Source organism: Branchiostoma floridae, chromosome 11 (genome assembly GCF_000003815.2).
Source record: "Branchiostoma floridae strain S238N-H82 chromosome 11, Bfl_VNyyK, whole genome shotgun sequence".
NCBI classification, from domain to species: domain Eukaryota; kingdom Metazoa; phylum Chordata; class Leptocardii; order Amphioxiformes; family Branchiostomatidae; genus Branchiostoma; species Branchiostoma floridae.
Window position 1 is genome coordinate 11074046 of NC_049989.1, and position 27670 is coordinate 11101715.

Genomic DNA, 27670 nt, shown 5'->3' on the forward strand with positions numbered 1-27670 from the left:
CAGTAAAATATATGGAATTTTCAGTAGGCTAACCTTGATTCTGTCTGTTTCCAGACTTACGGCTATGAGCACCTTATCACCCTGAATAACCTGGACAGAGCGGGGCTACTGACAGTACAGAACTAGAGGACATACCCACCCTCACGTAAAACACTCCGACTCATGGTGGACGATGTCAGCGAACAGGTGAGATCAGTTTCTACACTGAATCAGGCTTGAGAAACATGATTTGAGCTAAGGGCACAACCCGCCGTATGTGCAATTTGCCCGTCCCTTTTTTTGGAGGCCACGTATTTCTTAAAATGTTCAGACTGTGCAGGGCAGGTGCGCAGCCCGTACTGGCATGTACGGGAGGCAAATCCGCAGCCCGATGGCACACAAAGTTTTGCCTGCACGTTAAGATCTACGGCATGTCTGCGTGCGCCAAAATTCGTCGGATTCCCTACGAGTTTTTACGGAGGCGGTACTTACCACTTATGGATCCAAAAATATTGCTGACGTTTTGGCACGGAGACAGCACGTGTTTGCACGTACGGCAGGCTGTGCCCTTAGCTTAACTCTGATTTCTAAACTGTTTGTTTGTTGTTAAATAGCATAGCACAAGAAGTTGTGGTTAGATTGTTGTGATATTTAGATAGGTAGTTAGATCTTGACCAATTAAGACTTGGTGAATAGATTTTTAGTCTTCCAGCTGCTTTCTTTGGTGCTGTAATGTAACTCTAATGTTCTATAAACTTTCGTTCTGAAGTCTGCCATCTCTAATAGTCTTTTGTTTGTGTTCCAGAACCCAAATGACATCTCCTATGTGTTCAGTGGTTACGCCCCCTTGAGTGTTCGACTGGCCCAGTTCTTAGCCAGACCAGGTTGGAGAAGTATAGAAGAGGTGCTGCGGATCCTGCCGGGACCAACTTTTGAGGAAGCACAGCGGATACCAGTCGGACTCAGAAAGAAACGTAAGTCTTCTAATAGTGTGTATACCATACCATATATTCAAATGCATTTAAACCCTCTAGTGTACCAACTACTAGTAGTAAAAAAGGGAGGATACAGAAGGTACAATAAATGCATTTAAGTTCGCGGGGATTTGATTTCGCGGTAGTGGGAAAAATTACTTTTCGCTGTGTTTTTTGCGGTAGCACCATGCACTGTTACAGTAGTCTCTTACTGCTATGGAAAAATGTTCACGGTGGTTTTAAATTTGTGGTGAAGCGCCCACCGCGAAAACCGCAAACATTAAACCACGAAAGTTTCTGCATTCAGGGCTCGAAATACTGGATGCATGTGCACCCAGGTGCACCCAAAATTGGAGCTGTGCACCCAATCTTTTTCTGTGGGTGCACGCACCCAAATATTTTTTTAGGTTTATGCATGTATAGATATCAAAGTATACTGTCTAGTATACATCATATTCTTGACATCTAAGTGTTAGAAAGATAATAAAAATGTCTATCATGGTACTTATTTAACAATTTGATAGCTTGTAATTAAGTTTTATTACTAGGTTATTACTTAAATTTAAGTGGTGCACCCTAAAATTTTTTGCTGCACCCAATTTTTTAAGCTGGGTGCACCAGTGCACCTAATCCCAAAAGTGAATTTCGAGCCCTGGCATCTCCTCTACTACTGGGTGTGTTTCTCCTATGTTTCCCCTGAGTTTCAACTATTTGAACTGAGTTTTGATTGGTTAATTGATTGATTGACTTTCCTCCCCCATCAGGCACCTCAGTAGGAGGAGGCAGTGAGAGTCCCAAGGTGACTCTGGTGTACTTCCTGGGGGGAGTGACGTACGCAGAGATCGCAGCTCTCAGATTTCTATCCCAACAGGAGGACAGTAAGTCAAAGATATCTACCTCATTTGCAGAGAAACACAGCAATATGATAGAGTCAAACCTGTGACCACCCATACATGTTAAGGACCACTTGGCTATTGATATACAGTCAAACCTGTACTAGTGACCAGGCAAGACAGGGCCCTGACAAATTTGGCCAGATTAATCATAGAATAAGCTTTAAGGCCAACAATGGAATTATATCAGTTAAACTTTATCTGACAACTGGCATGACTGCCATAATTGGAACAACACAGCAGCTTCTTTGTCTGTTTCTGTATACATATAACTGCAATTCGGTGTAGCACACCAACTTCACAGGCACTCGTGACAGCAGCTGGTTCACTGAAGGACCTGTCACACCAAACTTTTGCACACATTCACTCACTATCCGGTTTAGCGTCCGTTCTTCCGTCTTGCAGAGGTTGGACGTTTCGTCAAGTCTACATCACCTGTAAGCATTGCTAAATGCCCATGTTGAATGACATTGATTGTGTTTAGCATCTGACTTATGATATTTTCCTACTCCCAGGTTTGTCAGATTATATCATAGCGACAACGAAGATCATCAACGGACACACCTGGCTGGAAGGTCTGATGGACACCCTCTGCCCAGCTCCATTCCCCGACTCCTCATCAACTTCCAAATCTAAGGGCAGGAGATAGTTCTGTAAACTTTACATAATTTTCTGACGCTATAACCCTTTGGCTAATACCCGTCACATTTGGTGAAAGTCGATCGGGCGACGATTCTGCGGCAATCGCCCGAGCCTCGCTTATGATAATAACTTAATTGCACAACAATTGGACAAGGTACAAAGTATGGCTTATATGTAACAGGGACGGTTTTCAGGTGAAAAATACGTGCAACCCTCTGTCGATCTTAAATATGGCCAACCTTCCATCGATACGCCCGAAGATCGTGGATAATGTGACAGGGGTATAACCAGAACCTCTAAATCTAAGGGCAAAAGATTTTTCAACCGCCCTCCTTACATAGCATTGCTAGCAACAGTTGGTTACATAGAGTCGATTCCATATTACCGAGAGGGTGTTTCTTGCCTTTTGTTCTAACAATTTGGAAATCTTTGTAACAATCTAACTGTGATAAGTAACTGTTTAGAACTATTTGCAACATCTATATGACGTTCTAAATGTTTCTACAGTATTCAAACATGTTAGAAACATTTCTAACATCAAATACATTATTTCTGTTAGTTTCTAAACTGTTCCAACATAGATGCATCATTTGTGATCACATGTTCGAACATGGAAACAATATGATGAAACTGGGTCAGTGGGCTGGGAAGAGGGCAATTCACACATCCCTGCCAAGTGCAGGAAATTATGTCTGTCTGCCACCTTCTCACAAAAGACTCACCAGTGTATACTAAAGAAAGTCTAAAAATACAAGAGCCAAACAAAGGACCAAGCTTAGCAGCTCTGTTTATGGGGTCAATAAAAGTTTTTATGGAGGGAAAAAATGACACAAAATGTTGGAACATGTTGGAACAATAACAAAAACACATAGATGTTTGAAAATTGTTCTAAATAAAGAGATAATGATATCATTACTTTCCCAAATGTTCCAACAAATATAAAAAGGTTCAAACATGTTTAAACTTTCATTTTGAAATGTTTGAACAATTTTGAACTTTAGTGACTGGAATGTTCTTTTACTCAAAATAGTTCAAACTTATTACAAATATTATTTCAAAACCATCTCGGTGACTTGGAATTGACTCTACAGATTAGGAAGAAAGAAGATACTAGCAGTAGTTTAGTTAATGTCCAACTGCAAGTTGAATCAATCTTGAAATGTATAAGACCAACAGCATATGAGAAGCATATACGATGATATAGAACAAAGTCCAGTATCTGATTTGTTGGTCAAAATAATTGCGCCAGAGGCTATTGAAATGATTGTATTTATAGCTTTCAGACATGGTCACACTCATCGTAGACCCGAGTATGATTTTGATGGGGTATAAGTTTTAAGCATATTCTAAGAGGACAGATGAATTTGTATGACATACACGAATGTATTTACTACTATCCCAGAAATGTGTAATAAAATTACAGTGATTGTGTAACTACTGTACAACAAGCGTGAACCAGCCCTGAATTAGAGTTTCCATCTGGCAGAAATGCATATTTTACTGTTAGAGAAGTGGAGGGCTCTGTCTACAAAAATTGCAATCAGGATGTTACAAGTAGGAATGTGTTAGGGTCCAAGTCAATCCATGGAGCCAAATCAAAGTTGAAAGGTTCTGTCCTTTAAGCAAATGTCCACGTGTGCCCAAAAAAATTTAGAGACTTTGATCTCTATGGATAGAATGCATCAGATTCCATATATCTGTCCCCTATGTGGTTAGAGGAGAGTCAGAATAATGCCCTGGCTGTATCAGTGATCCTGGTTTCAGTCTCTGCGCATGTATATACAGTCAAACCTGTCTATAGCGGCCACTCAAGGGACTGGTCAAAATTGGCCACTATAGAGAGGTGGCCGCTATAGAGAAAATGCTGATTTATTGACCACAAGGAAAAAAGTTACACATGGTTTTAGCAAGGAGCTTTTAACTCCTTGGTTTTAGTAACAATTGTCTGTTGACCTTATATGACCTCGTTTGTTGGCGGTAGGGCAGTTTTGTTTTGAAAATAAAGAGGTTTTAAATCCGGCGTTGGGTGACGATATGGCTGCTGTATGGCAGAATGCGTGCCAGACCGTAGATCAGCCGTCCACCGTGGCCGTAAACGGCAGTGTTTCTGTGACTGCGGGACCGGAAATCATGTGGCCGCGTTGGGCAGGTGGCCGCTAAGCCTATTTCTTAATCATTGCGAATCCAAGGGACCGACAAAAAGTGGCCACTATGGCCAGGTGGCCGGTATGCAAAGGTGCCCGCTAATACAGGTTTGACTGTATCAGATTCTATGTACTTCTGTAATTACAACCAGATTAACCAAGTGAAACATATTGTTTTGAATTTAAGACACCTCACTTCAATTTAAGACACATGTGTACACAAACATTTCTACTTCCTTGCATATCGCATTTATTCATGCTTTGAAACACTTACGAAAGAATATGCTGTGCATAAGGAAAAATACTCACGAATGTGTACAACAGGTCCGAAACAAACACTCAACTTTAGTTATCCTATGCCACCACACACTCAGGTTGCATTCATGTAGATGAACAGGTCCTATACATAGGGGCCGCAATACAAATGCCAAGTACCAAATACAATACTACACCGTCACATACTTTCTTTTTTTTTTGCTGAAAAAAATGCCCCTCCTTTGTAAGAAGGCCGAGGGAGCACACTTTGAATATGAAGTTTGAAATGTTTCTTCTACATTTCCCTTTGAATTGCAAAGGCATCTAAGAATTGCATGTAGTCCCTTCACCTGTACTGTCTTGGAAATATTTCATTTAGTACTCTTGGTTTTATATGCAATAATCAATTCTCTTGGTTTTGTACTCAATATAAATTTGAGACAACTTAAATCACCCATAACCTTGACATCTTCATCACAATAACACCAGTACTAAAGTTTATATAGGAAAGTACTATCTTCATCCTAATAAACACACACATGTTGTAATGGAATTAGAATTGAATTCATCCAGTATTTTGTGATTCAAAATACCCCTTTAGTGTGCCAATATGCAGGTCACAAGGCTGATTCCCTGAGTGGTATTGGAAGCAGGGCTCTAGCCAGCATTCGTTTTTCCGTCAATTGACGGAAATTTGCTGCGTGTGACGGAAAAGTTCTAATCCGTCAACTTTGACGGACAAAAATCTGATAAAAGCTCCTTGGTGGAAGCTACAGGCTGCTTGGGGACGCCGTCCACGGTCATAAAAGCCACACACTGTTTTGCTATTGTTATGATTGTTGACAATGTGTGTCGGTGCCCTTTCACATACGATAATCTCATTAAAACCCGTTTTTCAAGGTCTCAGTTCAGTCTCTCTAACTCCTGGAATAGTGTTTTCGCGACAATGGGAATTGGCTGACGGAAAAAAATGTCGAGCTGGCTATAGCCCTGATTGGAAGTGTGAGGTTATTAGTGTAAATACAGTATTTCCAGTAGAATGCTGACTCCACTACTATTCAATGTAAATGGTAAGGCGCTAGACTTTCAGCCCTTTGCTGATGAGGAAAGCCTCTTGCTTTGGCTCTCGACCCAGGAAGTTCCTCAGCATGTCTGCAGCATCCTACACAACAAAGCAAGAAAAAAAATCCCTATCACCACAAAATTCCTAAAGCTGGAACTATATGTACTATCAGTACTGCAGGAAAAAGAGAGAGATGGAGGATAATAATGACAAGTACAAACTGTACATGATATGTTAAATATACAGTCAAACCTGTCTATAGCGGCCACTCAAGGGACCGGGCAAATTTGGCCACTATAGACAGGTGGCCTCTGTATAGAGGTGGTAACTTGTAGATTAAATACCCAAGGGACCGACAAAAAGTGGCCACTATGGACAGGTGGCCCCTCTGTAGAGGTGGCCCCTAATACAGGTTTGACTGTATACACATACAGTCAAACCTGTCTATAGCGGCCACTCAAGGGACCGGGCAAATTTGGCCACTATAGACAGGTGGCCTCTGTATAGAGGTGGTAACTTGTAGATTAAATACCCAAGGGACCGACAAAAAGTGGCCACTATGGACAGGTGGCCCCTCTGTAGAGGTGGCCCCTAATACAGGTTTGACTGTACACATAAACAGTGTCAGCCTGGAAAAAAATGTATGTTTGATACACATTATCAAATGACTTAGGATGTTTTACATACAGAGCAAAAACAAGGACTGTACGTCACATGCCAAATAATGGTTACTCACAAGGACACATAAAATTATAGTGATCACAACACAATTGGGATAAGTTATCTCTACAATGCCTCATGCATGGCAGTTTTTCCTTAATAGATATAGTAACCGTCTCTATGAGTCTGACTTTTACTATTCATGCTGGCATACAGTCCATCCCCCAGTTAAATCCCCAACATAGATCCTCTGGTTAGTCATGTCAAAGCCCCTGTCACATATTCAGGACCTTCCCATGACTTTGCTGCTGACCACTCCACAACCATGGTTGGCTGTGTGGGACTGCTAATTAAGTAAACTGAGTAAAGTAAAGAAGACTGGACCCAGGGTACAAGTGTGAGACTTACAATGGATCCGCCAGGCTTGAGGATCTTGTCCCTGTAGTCCTTCCCTACGGCAGGGTTCATGATGCCTTCCTTCCTAAAGCGACTGTAGAACATGTCCATACAGTACACCTCACTCCACTGGGGACACAACAACACGGGGTTAGGTTTATGAAGGTTAGACATCCAATATTATTCAAATACAATTCAATCTCTACAACTGGATAAAGAATGGATTTACACACATAATGTACTTCTGGACATTTTGAGTGACATCCATCACTCTTCTTCTGCGTCACTAGGTTATAGCATTACTGGGTAAGATTTCTGTATCTAACCTGATTGATTGATCATTAACTAAGTATGCAAAAACGTTTTTGAGAAACATCACACGTGTCTACTTCCTGTCACTCCTGTAAACATGACTAGCATATGAAAAATAGTTACTACAAAGCAGAAACAACAAAAAACACCTCTCTGTGAATGAGTAGCCTCTTCTGTTGACCCCATGACCTGGACTGTCATATCTGATAAATAACTACTTCTACCACCTTTGGACCCTACTTCCTGCCATTCGTGCTGCCTGACCATTGTGGTGACACCATTTTCCAACTCGCTTCCTGCCACTCTACAGTCAGTGTATTTCAAGAGCTACGGACACATACTAACATGACAAACAAACAGACTAACCGAAAACAAAAAATCCATACACAGAGTCAAAGCTACATTTTTGTACAATGTCAATATAGTGGCCTCACCAGGTAGCCGTAGTACTGTGCATCATAGCCACCGGCGAGATGTCCAAACGTGGCGGGCATGTTGGTCCCTGGCGTTGGTGTCACTCCCAAGATTTTAGTAGACAGCTCACTGAAGATGGCAGCAGTGTCAGCCTGGAAAAAAAATGTATGTTTGATAAAAAAAAAAGATGACAAGGGACAGGGAGAAAAACTAAATTCTACTGACATCTACTCCCTGAAACTACATGTTAGTGTATCAATGTACTGAATTTCCAAACAAATGAAATATGAAAGATTCCCCTCAGACACTGTTTTTACATTTAATTCAGCAGATTTCAACAAAGTTTTCAAAATCTAAGAACGAATTAGATTTTGCATCCCAACAAGTTAAAATATTCCTTATGAGTAAAGGCTAGCATTCAGTTCATCCGTCCTTCAAATTCCGTCCATTGTCCATCCATCCATACTTTCTTACCCTTTCCCTTGTTTCAATTTTCTTATCGAATGTTCCTAAAAGTACATTGCATCTGCTGCAGGTTGAACACGCCTGTGTTGTTGTTCCTATCCTCAACTTAGGGCACAACCTGCCTTATGTGCTATTTGTCCGTACGTTTTTTTGGGAGGCCAAGTCCGCCACGTATTTCTGAAAACATGGGAAACGACTGCCAGTGGCAAAAGCAGGGAGGGAGTATGTCAACATGGCAACACAAAGTTTAGCCAGCACGTAAAGTTCTACGGCGTGTCTGAATGCTCCAAAATCCGTCGGATTCCCTACGAGTTCGTACGGAGATTGCACACGTTTTGGCACGTAGACAGCATGTATTTGCACGTACAGCAGGTTGTGCCCTTAGCTTAAGTTAACTAAGTCCTCCTGCCTTCTCCCTTGTATGGATGTTCTGGTCGAATGTTCCCAGCAGTATCTGCCGCAGGTTGAACACACCTTTGTTGTTGTTCCTATCCTAAACAACATAGTACATAGCTTCTCCTACCTTCTCCCTTGTATGGATGTTCTGGTCGAATGTTCCCAGCAGTATCTGCCTCAGGTTGAACACACCTATGTTGTTGTTCCTATCCTAAACTACATAGTACATAGCTTCTCCTACCTTCTCCCTTGTATGGATGTTCTGGTCGAATGTTCCCAGCAGTATCTGCCTCAGGTTGAACACACCTATGTTGTTGTTCCTATCCTAAACTACATAGTACATAGCTTCTCCTACCTTCTCCCTTGTATGGATGTTCTGATCGAATGTTCCCAGCAGTATCTGCCTCAGGTTGAACACGCCTGCGTTGGCGTTCCTGGCCTTGACCAGCGTCTCGATCATGTGGTCGGGCAGGTCCGACCCGTCCTTGTAGTGTTTGGACATGCGGCGGAGAGGCTCCTTCTCCCAGCACCAGTTCTCCAGCATCTGGGATGGAGCCTCCACAAAGTCACGCTCCACGTTTGTGCCACTGGGGAAAGACAGTAGACCACAGGCTTTTAGCTAGGATTTTATAATATTAATAGGGAGTCCAAACTTATTGGTGAGTTGCGGTAATTGACTTATGATTGTAGGGGGGTCCGGGGGCATCCCCCTTCCATGGTGCAGGGTTTTTGATGATTTTAAGTTAAGACAGTGCATTCTAAGGTATCCCAAGAGGCAAAAATACTGTTACTGATGTCACAGTTGAAGACTGTGACCACAGATGACCTGGTAGCATCTCTGGTCAATCAGAATTTCATGCTTGTCAGAGGATTTTCTCCCCAGTGTAGGGCGTCCAGGGGCATCAAATTTCTTGTTATTCTAAGAAAAGTGCATCCAGATGACGCGTTGACGCATGCCTGGCTAAAAGCCTGGTAGACCGTTATCAGATATAGATAAACTGTTAACCATAAAACCTTTTAGTTTTTTTTATACTTTTTGACTGTGACCACTATATTTTGATTTCATGAAAACGGAATATAATTTTCCAATGTATAATACTACTATAATTGTAGTACTAATACTATGAAATTTAACATAAAACTAAAAAAAATCCTTTCTCCTTGAATATACTTCCTCAGCCAAGGAAATAGGCAAGATGAAAAGAATTATCTAAAAAAATAGTAAAGAAATAAATGAAAAAAAAAGAAAAAAGGACCATGTAATGTGGTACAAAAATCTTGATAACTAAAGGCAGTAATAAAGGAAGCATCAAAAAAAGTCTGACCGTTTCTAAAATCATTTCCAGTTGCTGGAGTAACTGCTATTTGGTGCATGAAATTAAATGAAGTAAAAAAAAAAAAAAAGAACGACAACTAGAAAGGCCGACATTTGCTTGGGTGCAAATACAGCATATTTCAGCCATACCCATTCCCACGCAACATTGGACTGTTCCAAGTCACCCCTGCGCAAAAGTGCAGGAGCGCCTATGCATAACTGATTGGCTTTTAGAATTGCGGCAGCTCCTATATTTCCGAGAGTGAAAAAAAAAAAACGCATCTTCCATTCAGAAGATTTTCATCATGAAATTACACGACGCTATTCAACAATATCCACTTCGATAACTAAGTACCGTCATAATCTCCTTGTGATGTGGGTACATTTATTATTGCATTGAACTTTTTTTAAATCAAGTAGGGCATACGTTTTAATAATTGTCAAGCAGGTGCAGGTGTTGTGTAGTAGGAGTGTGTTGTTGTTGTTGTTTTTTTCAAGCTAAAAACTTCAATCTTCTTCTTATTTTGTATGAGCCATTACATAAACGGAGACGTCTCGAATTTTTACAAGAATTTTACCACCCTGTCGCTTCATTTCTTTTCTGAAAAATCCCAGGACCAACAAGTTAACTTGATTTGGCTTTATCTATATATTTCATTTTCCTTCGAATTCTTTGTTAAGTATATGCCCTGCATACCACTGTTAAATTGTTTTACTTTGTATGCAATCAGCCATCGGACGTAATCTTGTCTGAGTGTTGTAATTTCCTGCTCGTAGCGTGCGAGACCTGGAGGATAGGAGTTTCTACCTTGTTCGGGGGTTTCTTTTCGGAGGTCGGTGGTGATACTCTGGTACTATAAAGAGTGTTTTATTGGGCTCGAACTCTGGCAGTTTAAAGTTACTTACAATTTGAATGTACAAAGTTTACGTCAAAAAAGAACAACAACAACACTAACGTTAGAAGTACCTACATTTGTTTGGGGAAAAATACATGCATTCTCGCCACTGTCAAACTTACGTATCAAAACTAAACGCAAACTGTCCAATTTTCCCGCATTTTCTGCCAAGTAACATTTTCTCGATTGTCTCAACTAACCCCCAAAGTCAAATCTGCCAAAAATGATTGATAGTGCCATGCGGAATGTTGGTAAATTCATAGACACAGACATGTATTCTGACGTTCAATGCACGCGTACCGTCCGCTACCGCTCAAATGACCCTGTCTGAACTCCAAATCCTCGCAAACTACAATTTCAAACCGGGCACAGGGTAACATATGGCCACTGTAAGGCTGTAATATGCATCTGTTTGTGTATAAACGGGAATGCAAGGCCCCGCTTATGAATATTAACTAGCATTCGCCTTTCTCGTCGCTGATTGGCTGACGTCCATAAAGTAATTAACTCTCGCTCTCCCCAGACCGCTGGCACCTGGCACCTGTGGGCTCTGGGGTCACGGGAGTTCACGGGAGAAGGCCGAAAGAAAACCAATTTCCCCTCAGAAAAGTGCAGAAATTAATAATTTGAAATTGGTTCATGCCAAAAATTTTACTTGGATCATTTTACCAACTATCTAATGCCTATCTACACCAAATTTAAGGTCATTCCATTGTAATTCAATGGTACAGGGGGTCAAAATATACCGTTGTGGTCAAAACGTGACCTTTAAACTTCAATAAAATCATTTTAGAGGCAGATATGAAAAAAATGAGAAAAAAGCACCTCGGTATTGACCCACTCTACTCTTGTGCCAAATTTCAGGTCATTCGGTCCCGGAACGACGGAGATGATTCGATTTGAAGATTTGACAGGAGAAAGAAAGAAAGAAACATTACGAATACTAGAGTTCGGCGACCTCATACCTCCATGAAAATTTAGAGCTTTCGTAACTTTCATGCAATTGACTAACACATTAACATAATTCATGCATGGTGTTGTTCATCATTGACTAACGTACACATGTCACAGTTATAAAATTCCCATTATTAATCATAAAGCGGTTTTGCAATTTTTACACAAATTATGCAAATAAGTTCCTCATTACCATATTTGGTATCTGCTTATATTCCACCTATCGTAATTAACATGTGTTATATGTATTGAGGTCCAGTTATTGAAAACAATGGAACTATAGAATTTCCTCATTAATTATGCAAATTAAGTCCTCATTTGCATAACATGTATATCATTATGAACATCTTTGGTTAAGCTACCCGCATGCCTGAAATGCAGGCAATCCATCGTTTCTTTCTGCAGTTATCCTCTTTGGAGTGTCTTGACAAAAACACCCATGCAGTTCCACAATTAAATGTTAGGGAGCTGAAACTTGCCCCACTTTTTTATGACACCAAAAGCTATCTACCACCAAAATATCAAGACCATAGCATGTCTGGAACAAGAGATACATTGAAAAAAATGCTATGATAGAATATTCTCATTAATTATGCAAATGTACTCCTGTTTTGCATAATTAGTATCTTATCTTGTAAAACATTGTCTAAGGTACCTACATACCAAAAATGATGAAAATCCGTTGTTCCCTTCTTGAGTTATCGTCTTCAGAAGTTTTTGACAAAAATGCCCCTGCTTTCCCAAAACTAGACGCTAGGGGGCCCAAACTTATGTCACTTATTTCTGAGCACAAGAGCTATCTAAAACTTCAAAATCGTGACCATAGCTTGCTCAGAACACGAGATAGCAAACCCAGAAGTTGCGCTGCAGTACCAAGGGAAGCCGCTAGGGGGACCAAAATCTAATCATTTCCAGCTTTCATCACACCCTACCAACACACCAAGTATGAAACCAATCCACCAAGCCGTTCTTGAGTTAATTTGTTTACACACAGACAGACAGACAGACAGACACACAGACACACAGACAAACACAGGGTAAAATATAACCTCCATGACATTTCATGGAGGTAACAATATATTTCACCATACCATATATGGTATGGCTGAAATATAAAAACTGACATAATATGTCCTTGGTGCTGAATGACATTCACACATTCACACATTCACAGTACAACAGACTCACTTTTAATAATTGGTACTAACATATTTTGTACTTCCTGTCCTTGGCACTAATGACACAGTAACTGCAGTTCCAGTTACAAAATGAAAATATTTGATTGCATTGCTACTGACTTAGGGACTTGTCACATTCATTGTGCGATTACAAACTAAGGGAATTCTAGTTATAGTTGTGCATGTGTTGCACAACATTCAGCTATCGTGTTACAGAAAAGGCTGTCTTAGCTCCTTGGTTCTGTCACTGCCAGCTTGAAAATCCCACGAAATCACAATATCACAACAAACTTAGTGTCATTCGTCCATCAAACTACAGCATATTTGGACAGTTGTAAACAAAGCAATGACTAACCTGAAATGTGCCAAGTCAGTTTGAGCACAGATCTGATGCATCACATGACCAAACTCATGGAAAAAGGTCTCCACCTGCAAAATAATACAATTATGCAAAAAAGCTTAGTACGTTGTAGGCCAAGGAAGAAAATTTAATGTTCTGTTTCTACAGTTATACAACTGATTCTATCAATAAAGTGCTGACCTCATCAGCCTTTCTTTTTGACTGAGAAAACTGGCAAAGGACATTTAAGGGCCATAAGGCTAATAGATAAGCCTCTTCTAATGAAAACGTCCAACTTTTCAACTTTGAAAAATTCTAGAAAATTCAATGTTGTCCAATTTCAACACAATAAAAGGCATTGTAATCGGAAGAATCTGATATGTAATTTGAAAGCGGTTTCAGCAACTTAAACCTCAACCAAAAGTTTGGTGTGACATGCCTAATAATTGTGAGAAACGGTCTATATCTGAACCACACAGCAGGTATATATCAAATGTTCCCCACCTCTTCATGCAGTAATAGTGATGGTCGGTCAGCTGTGGGCTTGGTGAAGTTGGCAACCATCGCTGCAATGGATTTCTGTGGGAAAAATACACCTTCAAAATGACACTACTGAAGTAGCTATGACCTAGTATCTATACAATGACACTCAAGACTACCACACTGGCATTACTTCTACAGCTACACTTAAAGCTACATTCACTAGAGTTAAACTACAACTATACTGATCTATGAGGGCATTACATTTTTCCCCGTTTTTTGTATTCTTTGTGATATTGACCATCACCGGAGAACAAAAATTCTTGCACATGTGTTTTCCTTTCATAATCAAGCAAAAATCATAATTACTAATTATCACAAGATGAGCCATGTACGTACCTGTCTGCTTCCATCTGGCAGCAAACAACCAGGCTACAAAGTCATTCAAAACAAACAGGATTTAGAAAAAACAGTTACTGTAACAATCATTATATTCAATAATCTACAGATTGACAATAAATAGAAAGTCAAAATGATTGAACACAAGACAGTTCTGGTGTCTTTCAATTTTCTTCATTATAAAAGTGTAAATTAAAGTTTTGGCCTCTTCTGCCACCAGTGAGCATGCACCATCTTTGCTAGCCAAGCCATTGCCAAGAAGAAGAATATTCAATGTCACATACTTTTTTGTCATGATAGAAAACAAAATTTGACTTTCATATCAAATGGTTACACAAAACTAGGCAATCTCTGTGAATAGATCTTGCTCTTTTTGTAAAAGTTAGGATATGTGTTAGAAGAACGAAACCTCTTACTTGCAGGCCAAAGCAGGCGGCATGCGAGAACTTGCCCTCTCGAGGGTACAGATCTAAGTAGAACTGTCCAAGCAACGCACCCGACTTTACGTCAACCACATCGTACTGGTTAGGACAAAACAACAACAGAAACGGATTACTAGGCAGAATTGTACGGCAAAAACATGCCGGCTACATCTAGATTTAGCATTGGCAAACATTACATGGTCCCTTATACGAGGTGTATGCCAGAATGTTTTTTTCTCTTTAAACATATTTAGTGGCAGCAACATTATCATCCCTATTGCTACTGTATTGGTTGAGCCATATCATATAAAATTACAATGAAAAAATGGCTGTATCAAATTTTTAATAACTAACAATTATCAGACTATTTTTTTAATTTTCTTCTGTAAAAACTGTCATTATTATAAGTTTTCATGTAATGTTTGCCAAGGTTTACGTGCAAGACACTACAGCATGTCTTTTTAGAGCATGATTTGAGCATAACATGACTACCTGTAAACCCCACTCAGCTGCATGGAAATATTTGCCTGGTCTCGGGTACAGATCCAGGTAGAACTGTCCTACAAGTTCTCCTGTTGCTGAGTCCACTACATCATACTACATGTACATCACAGGAACACACAGTATATATACTGCAAATCTTCACATACTCAGATGTTCACAGTTTTGTGGTGACCCATCCAACACAACTTTAAAACATAGCAAATATAACTTCAATATTACATCACTAAAACAATGCAAAATTTATCCTTCAAGGTGTCATTTTTCCTCAGTCCTAATTTCTAGCAACTGCAAACTAAAAACCACTGCATATTTGACTTTCAGGAAAACACCCCACTGTAAAAAAAGCTAGTATCAATTGTATGAAAAGAGTCAATTCATAGATAAAATCCTGTACTCAATGTTCAAACATTCCAATAATGCAAAAAAAAATAATGCACTCCTTTGTTTGTCAATCTAAATACTGTTAACAACAAAAAACATGAACCCAACAAGGTAAATCAAGATGATTTAATAAATTAACATTTTCACTATCTAGCCTTCTCTCTGCTACTCCTACAAAATCTATGTAGTACACATGTATACCAGTAATCCATGAGAATTTGGCACCAAAGGTTGAAGACTTACCAGGGTTACATCATCATTCCACACGGCAGGGTTCTCTATCTGTTCAAACTTCAGGCCTAACAGTTCCTGACAGGGGAGAGCGAGAAAAGTTATAACCAGCCCCACGGATACTCACTATGGTCTACGCAACAGAAGACCATATCGTGCAACAATGATCAGCAAGACTAAAAGACATGCGTTGTCCTTCATCCCACGTGCCTTAGATCTACTGTATGCAAGTGGCGACTAGTGTCCGAAAGTGTATCTTAGTCAATGTCTGTGTAAACTGTCGGAATATACCGTGTAGATTTATGCAGAGATTCAATAGCCTAGTTTTACTCATGATGATTGTGTTAATTTATGTATGTGGAGATAACCCACAATTAGTGTAATGTAACTCGCAATTCAGCTACCAAGCTGCAATGTTTTACAAATAAAATCATTCATCATTCATCATTCACTCAAATCCTCAAAACAACAATGCAGTGAATAGCATTTGTGGTCCAATGATGAGTGACCCGACATTTAGGTCTGATCTATAGAGGTTTAGAATTCATATTTCTATTTTTATTTTATTGCTAGAAATGTTTTTCCAACTCAAAATGCACACTTCTGGAAAGGGTTGTATGCTTAAGAATAGAACATAAAGTTGTGGTGCGCTGTTTGTTGTAATAAAAAAACAGCGTTAAGGGAAATAAACAATGACCCTGCTTACTATCCATGTATGCTGTACATATCATATATTGTTTTTCCTGTCATGATCTGAATTGGTCTGGAATCTGTGAAAATCAGGTTGGTGTGGTTAACAAATTTCTTTACAGACAACCAAGAAATATTCGTTGCCTAACATTTAAACTGCAACCTTCCTCAGAGCACTATACTGATCACTGGTTCTACTTTGCACTGCAGCTAGGTGGCGCTGCAGTGGGAAAGATGCAGTCCCAAACATGACTAACTTACATGTAGGTTTGTATACCCCCTCATCACAGTTCAAGATTGCCTTTTTTTTCCATCTTTCTGTCACCCTTACATACCTGATATATATCCAGCAGGCCTTTAGTGACCACCTCCATAGGGAAGTACTCCTTGAGTTTCTGGTGGTCCACAGCATACTGCTTCTCTTCCACCATGTTCATGTAGTAGCGGAAGTCGGGACCTGTGATCTTGTTGTCAAACTCAAACTTGTACTTTTCACACTGAATGTGAAAGGAAAGGATATACCGTAAATGCATTTAAGTTCTCTGGGATTTAATTTCGCAGGAAAAAGGACTTTTTGCGGTGGTTTTAAGTTCACGATAGCACATTGCACTGTAGTCTCTTACTGCCATGGAAAACTGTATGTGGTGCTTTTACATTCGCGGTGAAGTGACCACCGCTACAACTGCGAACATTAAGCCACCGCGAAAGTTTCTGCATTTACATGTAAATGGTTAGTGATTAGGGTTATTGAGTAAGAATGTGAAATTTGTGGGTTAAAATCCCTTGTAGGCACCAGTGTTGTGCCTTTTGGGAAATAAAGGCACTTTACACCCTTTACCTCACTGAAGTCAGGTAAACTTAGTGCTGAGTTTTGGTTAAAGCCATCTCCGTGCTTGAGATGTAAAGTTGGAGGTCCCATGTTTGAGAAGAATCACAACTCAAACATGTTAAAGACACTTTAAACGTACATTTAGTTCACATAGGGTCCATCCTATAGTGTGGTTGGTTCAAATGATGATAGTCACCATTTATGCCAATCACTCTACAAAAACTTTATCTGTTAAATCTGAATAGATATTATAGTAACTAAATACATAACATAGTTAATGTGCTGATTTCTTCACTGCTATAATGATTTTAAATCAGTCAACCTAGTCACATATTCAACAAGGACCCTATATTACTTGTAATACTGCTAAAACAGCAAAAATACCAACACTGAGAAAAGTATGGTAACACTGTATATGCTGGGATTTGCAGAAACACAGACACATTCACCCATACAGCTGCCAAAAAGGCTACAGAGTATCAGCTGCTGGGTTGGGATTCGAACCCGTGACCCCCTGATCCATCATCACACTAACCTCTTCCTTCTTGTACTTCAGGAAGATCTCCATCTCCTCCTTGCCCAGAGGTTTCATCTTCTCCCCGAGTTCGCTTAGGAAGGAGGCCACGGCCTTGTCCGTTTTGGACATGCGCATTTCCGTGATAAAGGCAGCATGGGTGGGGTAACCAAGCAGGGATGCTTTCTGTAACAATAACATTGAGTTAGTGATATGGCTCTGGTCATTCCATCCTCCTAAGCAGGGACATCCAACAGCCAAACCGCCTGTCTGGATGTGCCCTGCTCTTTCAACCATTACCCTTAGTTCCTAACTGCCCTGCTTATAAATATTAATGAAGTTACCCTTATACATGCGAGACAGCTTTTGAAAACGGAAAGCCTATTCTCTGATTGGCTGACAGCTGGTTTGGGGGGGGGGGACGTCGACGGACGTCCAAAGGAACTAAGAGTGACGGTTGAAAGAGCAGGGCACATCCAGACAGGCAGTTTGGCTGTTGGATGTCCCTGCGTAGGAGGTTGTGGTCATTCAAACTTGGAAAGAGATTCATTGGTATATCTATACAGAATGAAACTTGCACTTGACTGTACCATTAGGTCACAGACTTCCGCTCCAACTCTGTTTACATAATTTATTGAATTTCCAGTACAGAGCTATTCTTTTTCAGATCCAAGACCCAACAAATTAGATTGTACCACAACATCATTTTACACTTTTCCATCCTTAGCTCATTGATTGGGAGCTCATGGTGTTCATTTTAGTTGTTAGATCTGTCATTGTAAGCTTAATTATGAAAACACATCTTCATCTATTTCATGTAGTGACGTTCAGATTTTTGGGACAGAAAGGGAAAATTTTTGTCTGTCCCAACAAGCAAATTTCTGTCCCAGGACAGAGGGACGGGTCCTGGAGACAGCTATGTATTCAAGTTAGACTACTGACTATTAGTGAATGGATTTAGAATATACAATGTACACAAAGTCACCTTCTGCCTTAGTTCCACCAGTTCTTCTAAGATAGGTGTGTTCTCTTTAAGGCACCTTGAATAAAACAAAAACACAATCGTTATGTCACCATTTTCTCTTACCAAAATTTTCTTGCATGTATGTGACCCTTTTTGTAATGACCATTTCCAAGTCCAGAAAAAATGGACCTAAAAAATCAGTTGACCAGATTGTGGACTGATTAGAAAATGATCAGATTATATCGGCAGGCATTTACGTGTTTTGCAGCTTATCGACCTAAGAAAATAACAAGAGTTAAGTAAAGGAGAGTTGATAGTCATTTTACCAAGTTTCTACAGTCAAGCTTGGCCTAGTTTCACAGAGGCATTTAGTGCTGTTTACATGACAATAGGATTTTAAAACGCCAGACTGAGTAAAGAACTAGAAGTAGGATACCTTTGTAACGAAATGGACCATCATTTTGAGTATTGCCCATTTAAAAGTTTTCACAGACAACTAGGTCCTGAGGTTCATGTCCAAACCTGCACAGCACGAAATCTGGTATTTAAGCAAGCTTAAACTCAACGTAAACGCGACGTTTCTGCACCCTTTCCGCAACTTAACGACATCTATCCGCGAACGTAAAGATCCCCTTTAATGTTACCTTTACGTTGGCACTTATATGTACGTTTCGGCACTCCTCACGTGCCTTTCCGCAACTATTAGACGATTAAAGGCGTCGTTAATGACAGTTTTTCGTAACCTATACGGGCGGAAAGCACGCGTTTATTAAGACCTTTCTGCACCCTTTCCGCAACTTAACGACATCTATCCGTGAACGTAAAGATTCCCTTTAATGCACTTAAATGTACGTTTTGGCACTCCTTCACGTGCCTTTCCGCAACTATTAGACGCTTAAAGGCGTCGTTAATGACAGTTTTTCGTAACCTATACGGGCGGAAAGCACGCGTTTCTTAAGACCTTTCCATGATCTTTTGACCACATTTACAGTCGATTTCCGTCACGATTTCCCCACGTTTATGTGTCGTTTACACACCCTGAAAGGCACGAGAAGAAGTGCAGAAACGTACTTATCCGAACGCTTTCCGTGATCTTTCCTTGGACTATAGTTGTCATTTATTTTTAGTAAAGGCGGTGTAAGTTTAAACCTTTCCGCATCTTTAGGTAGGCTTTATGTGTTTTGTGTGGCTTAAATTGGAACTTTTGCATCAGGTATGCGTGTCTTATTTGGTGTGAATCATACCTACACCGGTATCTATGGCTTCGCCGTCTAAACTATCTTGTGATTCTAATTGTGGACTTGGATTGGTCGACCGAGAGAACAATCGGTGTACAATATCCATGCACGAATCTCCGCTACATTTAAGTCCACAATTTGGAGTCCAGTGTCGGGCGATACGCCTGGAAAGACGTCATTTCAAGCAACATAGTTCCATCTGGCCATCACATTAGGAAAAATCCGCTGAGATTCCCGAAGACGGGTACTGTTTTGTGATGAACAGGCCGTGCTCTCCATGTCTCCGCCAGCTTTCTTGCACCTGTACATAGCATCTTTTTGTGTAAAGTGAGCTCAATGGTAACGTAAAGACATTGGAAAGATACCATATGTTCCATGAGGATATTTTGATTTTCCTGGTTTCGTCAAACACGCTAACACAGAATGAGATATTCAGGCGAAGTCGCTACTTTAGTGAGAGGCGCATGTGGTATATTGAGCGGAAAATACTCGTAATTTGGTAAAAGCAATGCCTCTTTTAAGAATAATAATTAACGCTACCTTTCCGTTTGCACCTATACATTCCAAAAATTGTATCTGCTATATGTAAGTTTTAACCAGGAGTAAATGTTGCTTATCTTGGTTAAACTCAACACGTTAACACAGCAGGGGCTATTCAGGCGAAGCTGCTGCGTTAGTGAGGGCGCATGTGGTATATTGAGCGGAAAATAATGCCTCTTCTTCAAATAATAATTAACGCTACCTTTCCGACATCTTTTTTCCACCTATACATAAAAGGGGGGAGGTTTGCTTAAACCTCCTCCCTTTTATGTAAAGTCAGCTCAAATGTAACGGAAAGACATCGGAAAGATTGTATCTTTTATGTGTAGCTTTCACACAGGACGAGATTTGCTTTTCTTTGTTAAACTTAACACGCAAACACAGCAGGAGCTATTCATTTGAAGCCGCTGCTTTAGTGAGCGACGCATGTGGTATATTGAGCGGAAAATACTCTTAATTTGGTAAAAGTAATGCCTCTTCTTCAAGTAATGATTAACGCTACCTTTCCGACACCTTTTTTCCACCTATACATAAAAGGGGGGAGGTTTGCTTAAACCTCCCCCCCTTTATGTAAAGTCAGCTCAAATGTAACGGAAAGATATCGGAAAGATTGTATCTGTTATATGTAGCTTTCACACAGGATATTTACTTTTCTTGGTTAAACTTAACACGCAAACACAGCAGGAGCTATTCATTTGAAGCCGCTGCTTTAGTGAGCGACGCATGTGGTATATTGAGCGGAAAATACTCTTAATTTGGTAAAAGTAATGCCTCTTCTTCAAGTAATGATTAACGCTACCTTTCCGACATCTTTTTTCCACCTATACATAAAAGAGGGGAGGTTTGCTTAAACCTCCCCCCTTTTATGTAAAGTCAGCTCAAATGTAACGGAAAGACATCGGAAAGATTGTATCTGTTATATGTAGCTTTCACACAGGAGATTTGCTTTTCTTGGTTAAACTTAACACGCAAACACAGCAGGAGCTATTCATTTGAAGCCGCTGCTTTATTGAACGGCGCATGTGGTATATTGAGCGGAAAATACTCTTAATTTGGTAAAAGCAATGCCTCTTCTTAAAAATAAACGCTACCTTTCCGACCTATCTTTTTTGCACCTATACATAAAAGGGGGAGGTCTCCATAGACCTATACAGATAAGAGTATGTAAAATGAGATCAATTGTAACGGAAGGGCAATGAAAAGATATCATCTTCTATTGGTAATTTCCACCTTAGAGAAGCACGAAAATGAAAAAAAGGCGAAGGTCAACTGATTGTATGTGAACGTATGGTCGGTTCAAAGCCTGTAGATGTTTTCTGTACATAAGCAATACCCGTTTCATATACGGCACATATAAGGATGCTTAAAGGTTATGTAAAGATATTACATGTATTTAATCTGCCTTAACGAATACGGAAAGGTTACGGAAATGTAAAACCATGGTTTCCGTGGTCTTTACGATACCGTAAACTCTGCGGAAATATTTTCCCACCTTTAGGCTACATTTAAGTATCTCGGAAAGTATGCTTAAATATTCGTTTTCGTGCTGTGCTGGACCTGGCCTTCTGGACCTGGACTGTACCTTAGTGGACCTAAATTTCCTGTACCGGTACCCACCCCTAGTCACAATGTCACCCAATAAGGTTATTGACCTAGCCTGGGTACCATCCGGATAGTAGTTTGCTCCTATGTTCGCTTCTGCTAACCATCTGGAGACTTGCGCATTCAAACCATTTGGTGGTGACGCCGGCGACGGGACTGGATCATATGCTAATAAGCCTGCAGCATGTTTTTTTCTATTTTTCTCCGTAAATATACATGCAGTCAGTAATGGAAACGTATTTTTGTCATCAGAAACTGCCTGTTCCAGCGCAATGCCCCACCACCAGTGGCTACATCCTTCATGATAAATCTGTAATACCACCGGCGGCCACGAACGCCGGGTTTAATTCCAGATTTTCCGGTCTCTGGAAAAGTGACGGTGCGCATTCAAACCATTTGGTGGTGACGCCAGTTAATGCGATCAAGGAATAGGTTCTAGAGCACTCGTTTGATGACAACAGGCCCTTCCACAAGCAGACGGAGGTCTTGTCCGGTGTAGGAACACCTGTTCAAACGAGCGTTTGAACCCATTCCTTCTTTGCTCATATGGGGACCAATCAACGCCTGCGTCCAAAATTTGGACAATTCCAGACATTAAGATTGGTCAGGGATCCCAGACAGAACAGCAGAGAAGCAACGGTATAAAGTGTATAATAAACGTCAGAGCTAGAAGTAACTTTATATGGTATATAATGAATGCCAGAGCAAACTACTTTAGGGATGGTGCCCAGGCTATTACTGACCTGGACTGGAAAGCCTTCTCCATCCTCTGTCGTGTGGATGGGACCCTGGCCTTCTTCATACAGGGGAAGTAGTGAGGGTACTGTAGGGTCATCTTATACAGCCCTGCATCTGTCTTCTCCAAGCTGTCTACAAAGTCATCAGGCAAACCAGCTGGATAGGAAAAAAAATAAAGGCAATCAGAGATGGCAGACTTCACACCCTTACCCAGACTGCTTTGTGACCCTATCTGTCCCACACACTGAGAATGTCAGACATTATGCTACATTGTGTACAGAAAATGTTTTCTGTAGTGGTTTGACATCGGCACTCTTTAAAGTGATCCCTCTACCGAGAACTTAAAAACTGCAAAGTTCTATCTGGCATACAAGTATATGCACATTGTACATAACATTGCCCTGATATAACAGGAATAGGGTATCCCCCAAAAGTAACAGCATTGCACATGTGTCGCGCGTTAATGATGGAAGTTAAGGGCATCGGCCTTTTACGGGGGTTTCTTTTTAGAGCTCACCGGTCAAACCCTGGTACTGAAAGTATTTTATTGCGCTGAAACTCTGGCAGTTTATGGGTTAAAACACACGGCAAAAATGCATGTTCTGTCTTCTGCTTGCTATCTCCATGTTTCCACTGCAAAGTAAAAACCATCACAAACACTTCATTTCCTCCCCGGGTGAAATCAAATTCCTGTGAATGTAAAGAAATTTACAGTATACAATATTTAAGAATAACACACATACTTACTAGGCAGATGGACATTAAAGCAAAAAAAAATCTTTACTTCCTTGGGTCCTTTACTTCCGTAAGTAACTATACATACCTAAGTCTTCCTTCTTAAACTCCAAGACAGTTTTCTCTTCATTCAGGTTCTTATTGAAGTCAATGCACAAGTCACTCTGTCGTTTCTTAATCTTCTTTATCTCTTCCTGGGTTTCTTTGGGAAGGTGGAGACCTGAGACACAAAGGACAGAAAATAAATGTCTTTAGGTTGGCCTCCAATAAACAGAGTTATCAAAATAAAGTGAACTCTTTCTGCATGTTGTCTTTCTTGTTTCAAAATGGATTACATTTTCTATGTGCTCTCTTCAAGCCTCAACTTGTAAATATCTAAACAACTAAAAAAATAATTCCATCAACAGGAACATTTTGCTTGAAATTGTTGCAGTGCTCAAAATACTTTTTTTTTTCAGCCTGCCCAGGTCACAACCTTAGTCAATAGCCAGGTAGCACAACATTTCAGGTTGGCCCAATTCCAAGTTGCCTCTCTTTCTTCAAATCAGTTATTAGTACTTTTCCATATCTTTTGTTTTATCTTATACAGAAATAAATACAACAGCTTCTGTACGTAGGTGTGGAAAAAGTTGTGTTCTAACTGCACAATTTCAGGTTTAAAATCAAGTTGCACCAAGCAAAATGTGGTTGCCTTTGCAAGTGTGCAAGACTTGAAGTGGGTATTTTGAGCACTGTGTTGTCTTTCAGGATGCCCTACCGTTCCTCCTGCCATACTTGATGAGCTTCTCCAGGTAACGTTTGAACTCAGGCGAGAGGTTTGCTGACTTGTCACTCTTCTGTAAGGTCTCCAGTACATCGTGCACATCCTGACGCATGCTGCAGACAAAACGCACACACAGTTGTTAGCCATGAAAAGAGGCAGCTCTTTCTGCATTAACTATTGTCCTTAAACGAAGGCATCTTTCAATAGAAATTTTAGAACTTAGTTTTTTTATGTCTTTTTAAGTCCCATCCAACATAAGGCCACATTTACATCATTTTAATTTTCTATGGATGACATCTGCAGGCGCAATGATTTTCACCTGTTCTGAACTACAAAAAACTGTCAACCAATAAGCATCCCTGGACATAAAACGAACAAAGCCTGGGAAAGAATGAACTGCCTGTTTAGTCCTGTGGTTTAACGGCATTTTTTCTTTCCTGGATTTTTCTCTTTCTTCTGCCCTCGCACATTAGTTTTGGGGTTTCCAGAGAATGTCATCCATACAATTAAGTTTATGTGGCCTAACATAATAATGTGGTTAATTTTCAGCTGAAAAATATGCTCAAGTCACTGGTAATTTCCAATTCAGTGACCTTCAACAATAAAAAAAGTGTGACAAGGGATTAACAAAGGTATCTGAGCTCTGGTGTTACTAAGAAGTTCGTATCTCCACCAAATAACATTTTAATCACCTGATCTCCACATCGAACTCTGACAGTTTCTTGTCGGCCTCAGTGCTGGCGTCGCGGATGACCTTGTCAGGAGACACGTTCTGCGGGAAGTCCAGATTGTTGCGGAGGTTCGTGTACGCCACATCGCTGTCAGCGATAGCCTGAGCACGAGAAAAGTGAAATTGAAATTTAAGTGAAATTGAAAGTGATCAAATGTCACACACAGTGAAGAATTAATCTTACACTAGTCATGACAAAGAAGACAGATACTATGTCTGTATCTACAATTTTATTGTACCAAGGAGGAGCCCCTACCTTTTTTCTACAACAATAACAAACATCTCTGTCTAATGGCAGTGCACAATCTGCCTACACTTACATGCATACACTTTTGAATTTGTTTCTTGATAAGATGAAATATCAAGAGGTTTAAAAAAAAGACCTCCTTGGTTACATATAACTGGAAGAAAAGATAATGGATAAGTAGCTGATTTGTAAAAAAAAAGTAAATGAACTTGGAAGTGGGGCAACCTGAAATATTGATGGCACAACCTGGCTGACAAAAGTATTTCAAGCACTGACTTACATATACTGAACTGAACGTATTATATATAGCCTGCAAAGTTGAAAATTGTACTTTCTTTTCTACCATCAGGTGGATATAACGTTACATGTGTTTAAAGAACATCATAAAATCAAATACACTTAAGTACTAGTAATGTTAGATTATACTGCTGCTGGGTGCTTAGGTTTAAGTCAAGACATGTTTGGGGAACATTCTACCTGACAGGTATGTTTAACAATAGGCGGGGCTGACATTCACAAAGTGGTTCGTGCTCGCTGGAGCAAGAAGAACAAGTCTTTTGTGCACTTTTCACCTCTGACCTCATTCCTTTAGAAGTCTATGATCTAAATGTAGGAATTTTCCACTGGCATATGGTGGATTCAAAGGAATAAAGCTGCACTAAACTAAATATACATCAATATTTAAACATTGCAATTGTGCAGGCATGCCTTGGATTACAAACTTTAAGGCATTAGACTGGTTTGATATAAATGTTTTTGATAATAGTTTTTAGGGGGACATTTTGCAATTTCAAGCATTGTATTGCAAGGGCTGCTATATGATTACTAGTACTATATCATTAATGTCCTAACAAATAAAGTATAACTATAAGGGATGCTTTGGGGTTTATGTCCAAACAATTGGTATTGTACTACCTCATCCCTGGGGGATACGATTAAATCTTTGCTGAATTATTTATTCCCTGGCAGTAGTCATAGCAACCAGGTACACAAGTACAGTAAAACAATGATTACCTAAATAAATTTGCCAACAAATGACAAAGACGGTTGTTGCTGTTTAAGTCCTTGTTTTTGCTTGCAATCTAAATGAGATGTTTTTTAACCAGAAATTTGTCTTTAATTTGGAGCAAACTTTAATAGGATGACTTGAAGCTTTAGAATGACCTGGTGACTTAAATTTGCAAGAGTCAGTCACGAGTCAGTACGATCACATATTGACTCAGCAAATATCATTTTCACCTTAAACACAAACAAAACAGACCATATAATCCAACCTCATTAGAAATTACAAGAAATATTACGTTTGGCACTTTCCAACAGGCAAGTAATATACTTAGTAAAACAAACATATGGTAATGCTTCACAATAATAGCGAATAAAAAAAAGGTGGGAGGGGGGCGAGAGTAACTTCCGCGGCCATGCTGTTGTCAAAACGTGTACTTGAAATGTTGACTCAAGACTTCCTCACCTTAAGAGAGTTCTCAAAAGTGACTTCTTCAGGTTTGAGAGCTCCCACGGCGTCGTAGACTGCCTTGGTCTCGGCTATGAGACCGTCTGTCATGGAGACAATGTCTTCTGCAGTGAGGTCCCATCGCATCGTATTCACTCCGGCGGGCGCCATGTTGGAATGATTCATTAGGAGTTTACATGCAAGGTGGGCGGGGCCATGATGATTTGATCATAGGGATGACATCTACGCGCGCATCAATTTTCGGCCATGTCAAGAAAAAAAGTTTTAACCATGTATGAAAACATTTTCAACCATGCTTGAATAGTACAAAGCAGTTGCAAAATGACTAAATAACTATGCCGTTGAAAAAACATATAAAGTTAACGTCTACAAAGTCAACGTCAAGTCCAATGTCAAACAAGAATATGTGAAAGCAAAAATGAAGAACATATTGTTCGGTATTCAATATCCTTGTCTTTGGTCATTTGTGCAACTTTCCTGACCCCTTAGACGTCATAATGAAGGCCCTTCTGTGATTTAGCGTAATGCGTAGGGGGTTCTTAGCCTCCATCTCTGGGGCCAAGGAGGCCGACAATCAGAAAAGGCCAGCAATCAGCGACCGAGTACAAATAGAAATGGCCAGCAAAAGTGTATTATGAGCCCAAAAAAGGCCCCAGAGAGCCTTCTATGGAGGCTATGGGGTTCTTCTGAATTCAGCGTAAATCGTTGTCGGGGCCCCCATGCAGACCCTCATATAAGAAGTTGATGGACAAAAGCTGCATTGTGTTTTTGCATTTTTTCCCCATTACCAAACTGAAAAGACATTCATACCGTCGTATGAAGTTGTATAAATCATCATACTAGGCCCACTGGTGTTCTTCAGTGCAGCTATGGTGGGCACTGGCAAAATTCGAAGCCAAGATCCGCGGCAAAGCTG

General features: G+C 40.1%; 2 protein-coding genes across 2 annotated transcripts in view; one reads left to right on the top strand and one right to left on the bottom strand.

Annotated features, from left to right (window-relative positions):
- The window catches only part of LOC118426055 (vacuolar protein sorting-associated protein 33A-like), a 10254-nt gene extending 7402 nt beyond the window's left edge, over positions 1-2852 (top strand). Inside the window, 4 exon segments of the mRNA XM_035835306.1 lie at positions 55-186; positions 785-953; positions 1718-1831; positions 2362-2852. Coding sequence (XP_035691199.1) covers positions 55-186; positions 785-953; positions 1718-1831; positions 2362-2495 — 549 coding nt within the window. The 3' untranslated portion in view covers positions 2496-2852.
- A 2006-nt stretch (positions 2853-4858) lies between these two features.
- On the bottom strand, positions 4859-26936 carry LOC118426054 (thimet oligopeptidase-like). The gene is made up of 18 exons (XM_035835305.1): positions 26752-26936; positions 24999-25138; positions 24301-24419; positions 23632-23763; positions 22814-22964; positions 18712-18766; positions 17748-17912; positions 16719-16880; positions 15706-15771; positions 14572-14676; positions 14156-14188; positions 13781-13855; positions 13292-13365; positions 8949-9180; positions 7753-7884; positions 7019-7135; positions 5881-6049; positions 4859-5529 (listed from the first exon to the last, which is right to left on the bottom strand). The coding sequence occupies exons 1-17, from the start codon at positions 26917-26919 to the stop codon at positions 5966-5968; spliced, it is 2010 nt and encodes a 669-aa protein (XP_035691198.1). The 5' UTR covers positions 26920-26936; the 3' UTR covers positions 4859-5529; positions 5881-5965.
- Between the last annotated feature and the right edge of the window lie 734 nt (positions 26937-27670).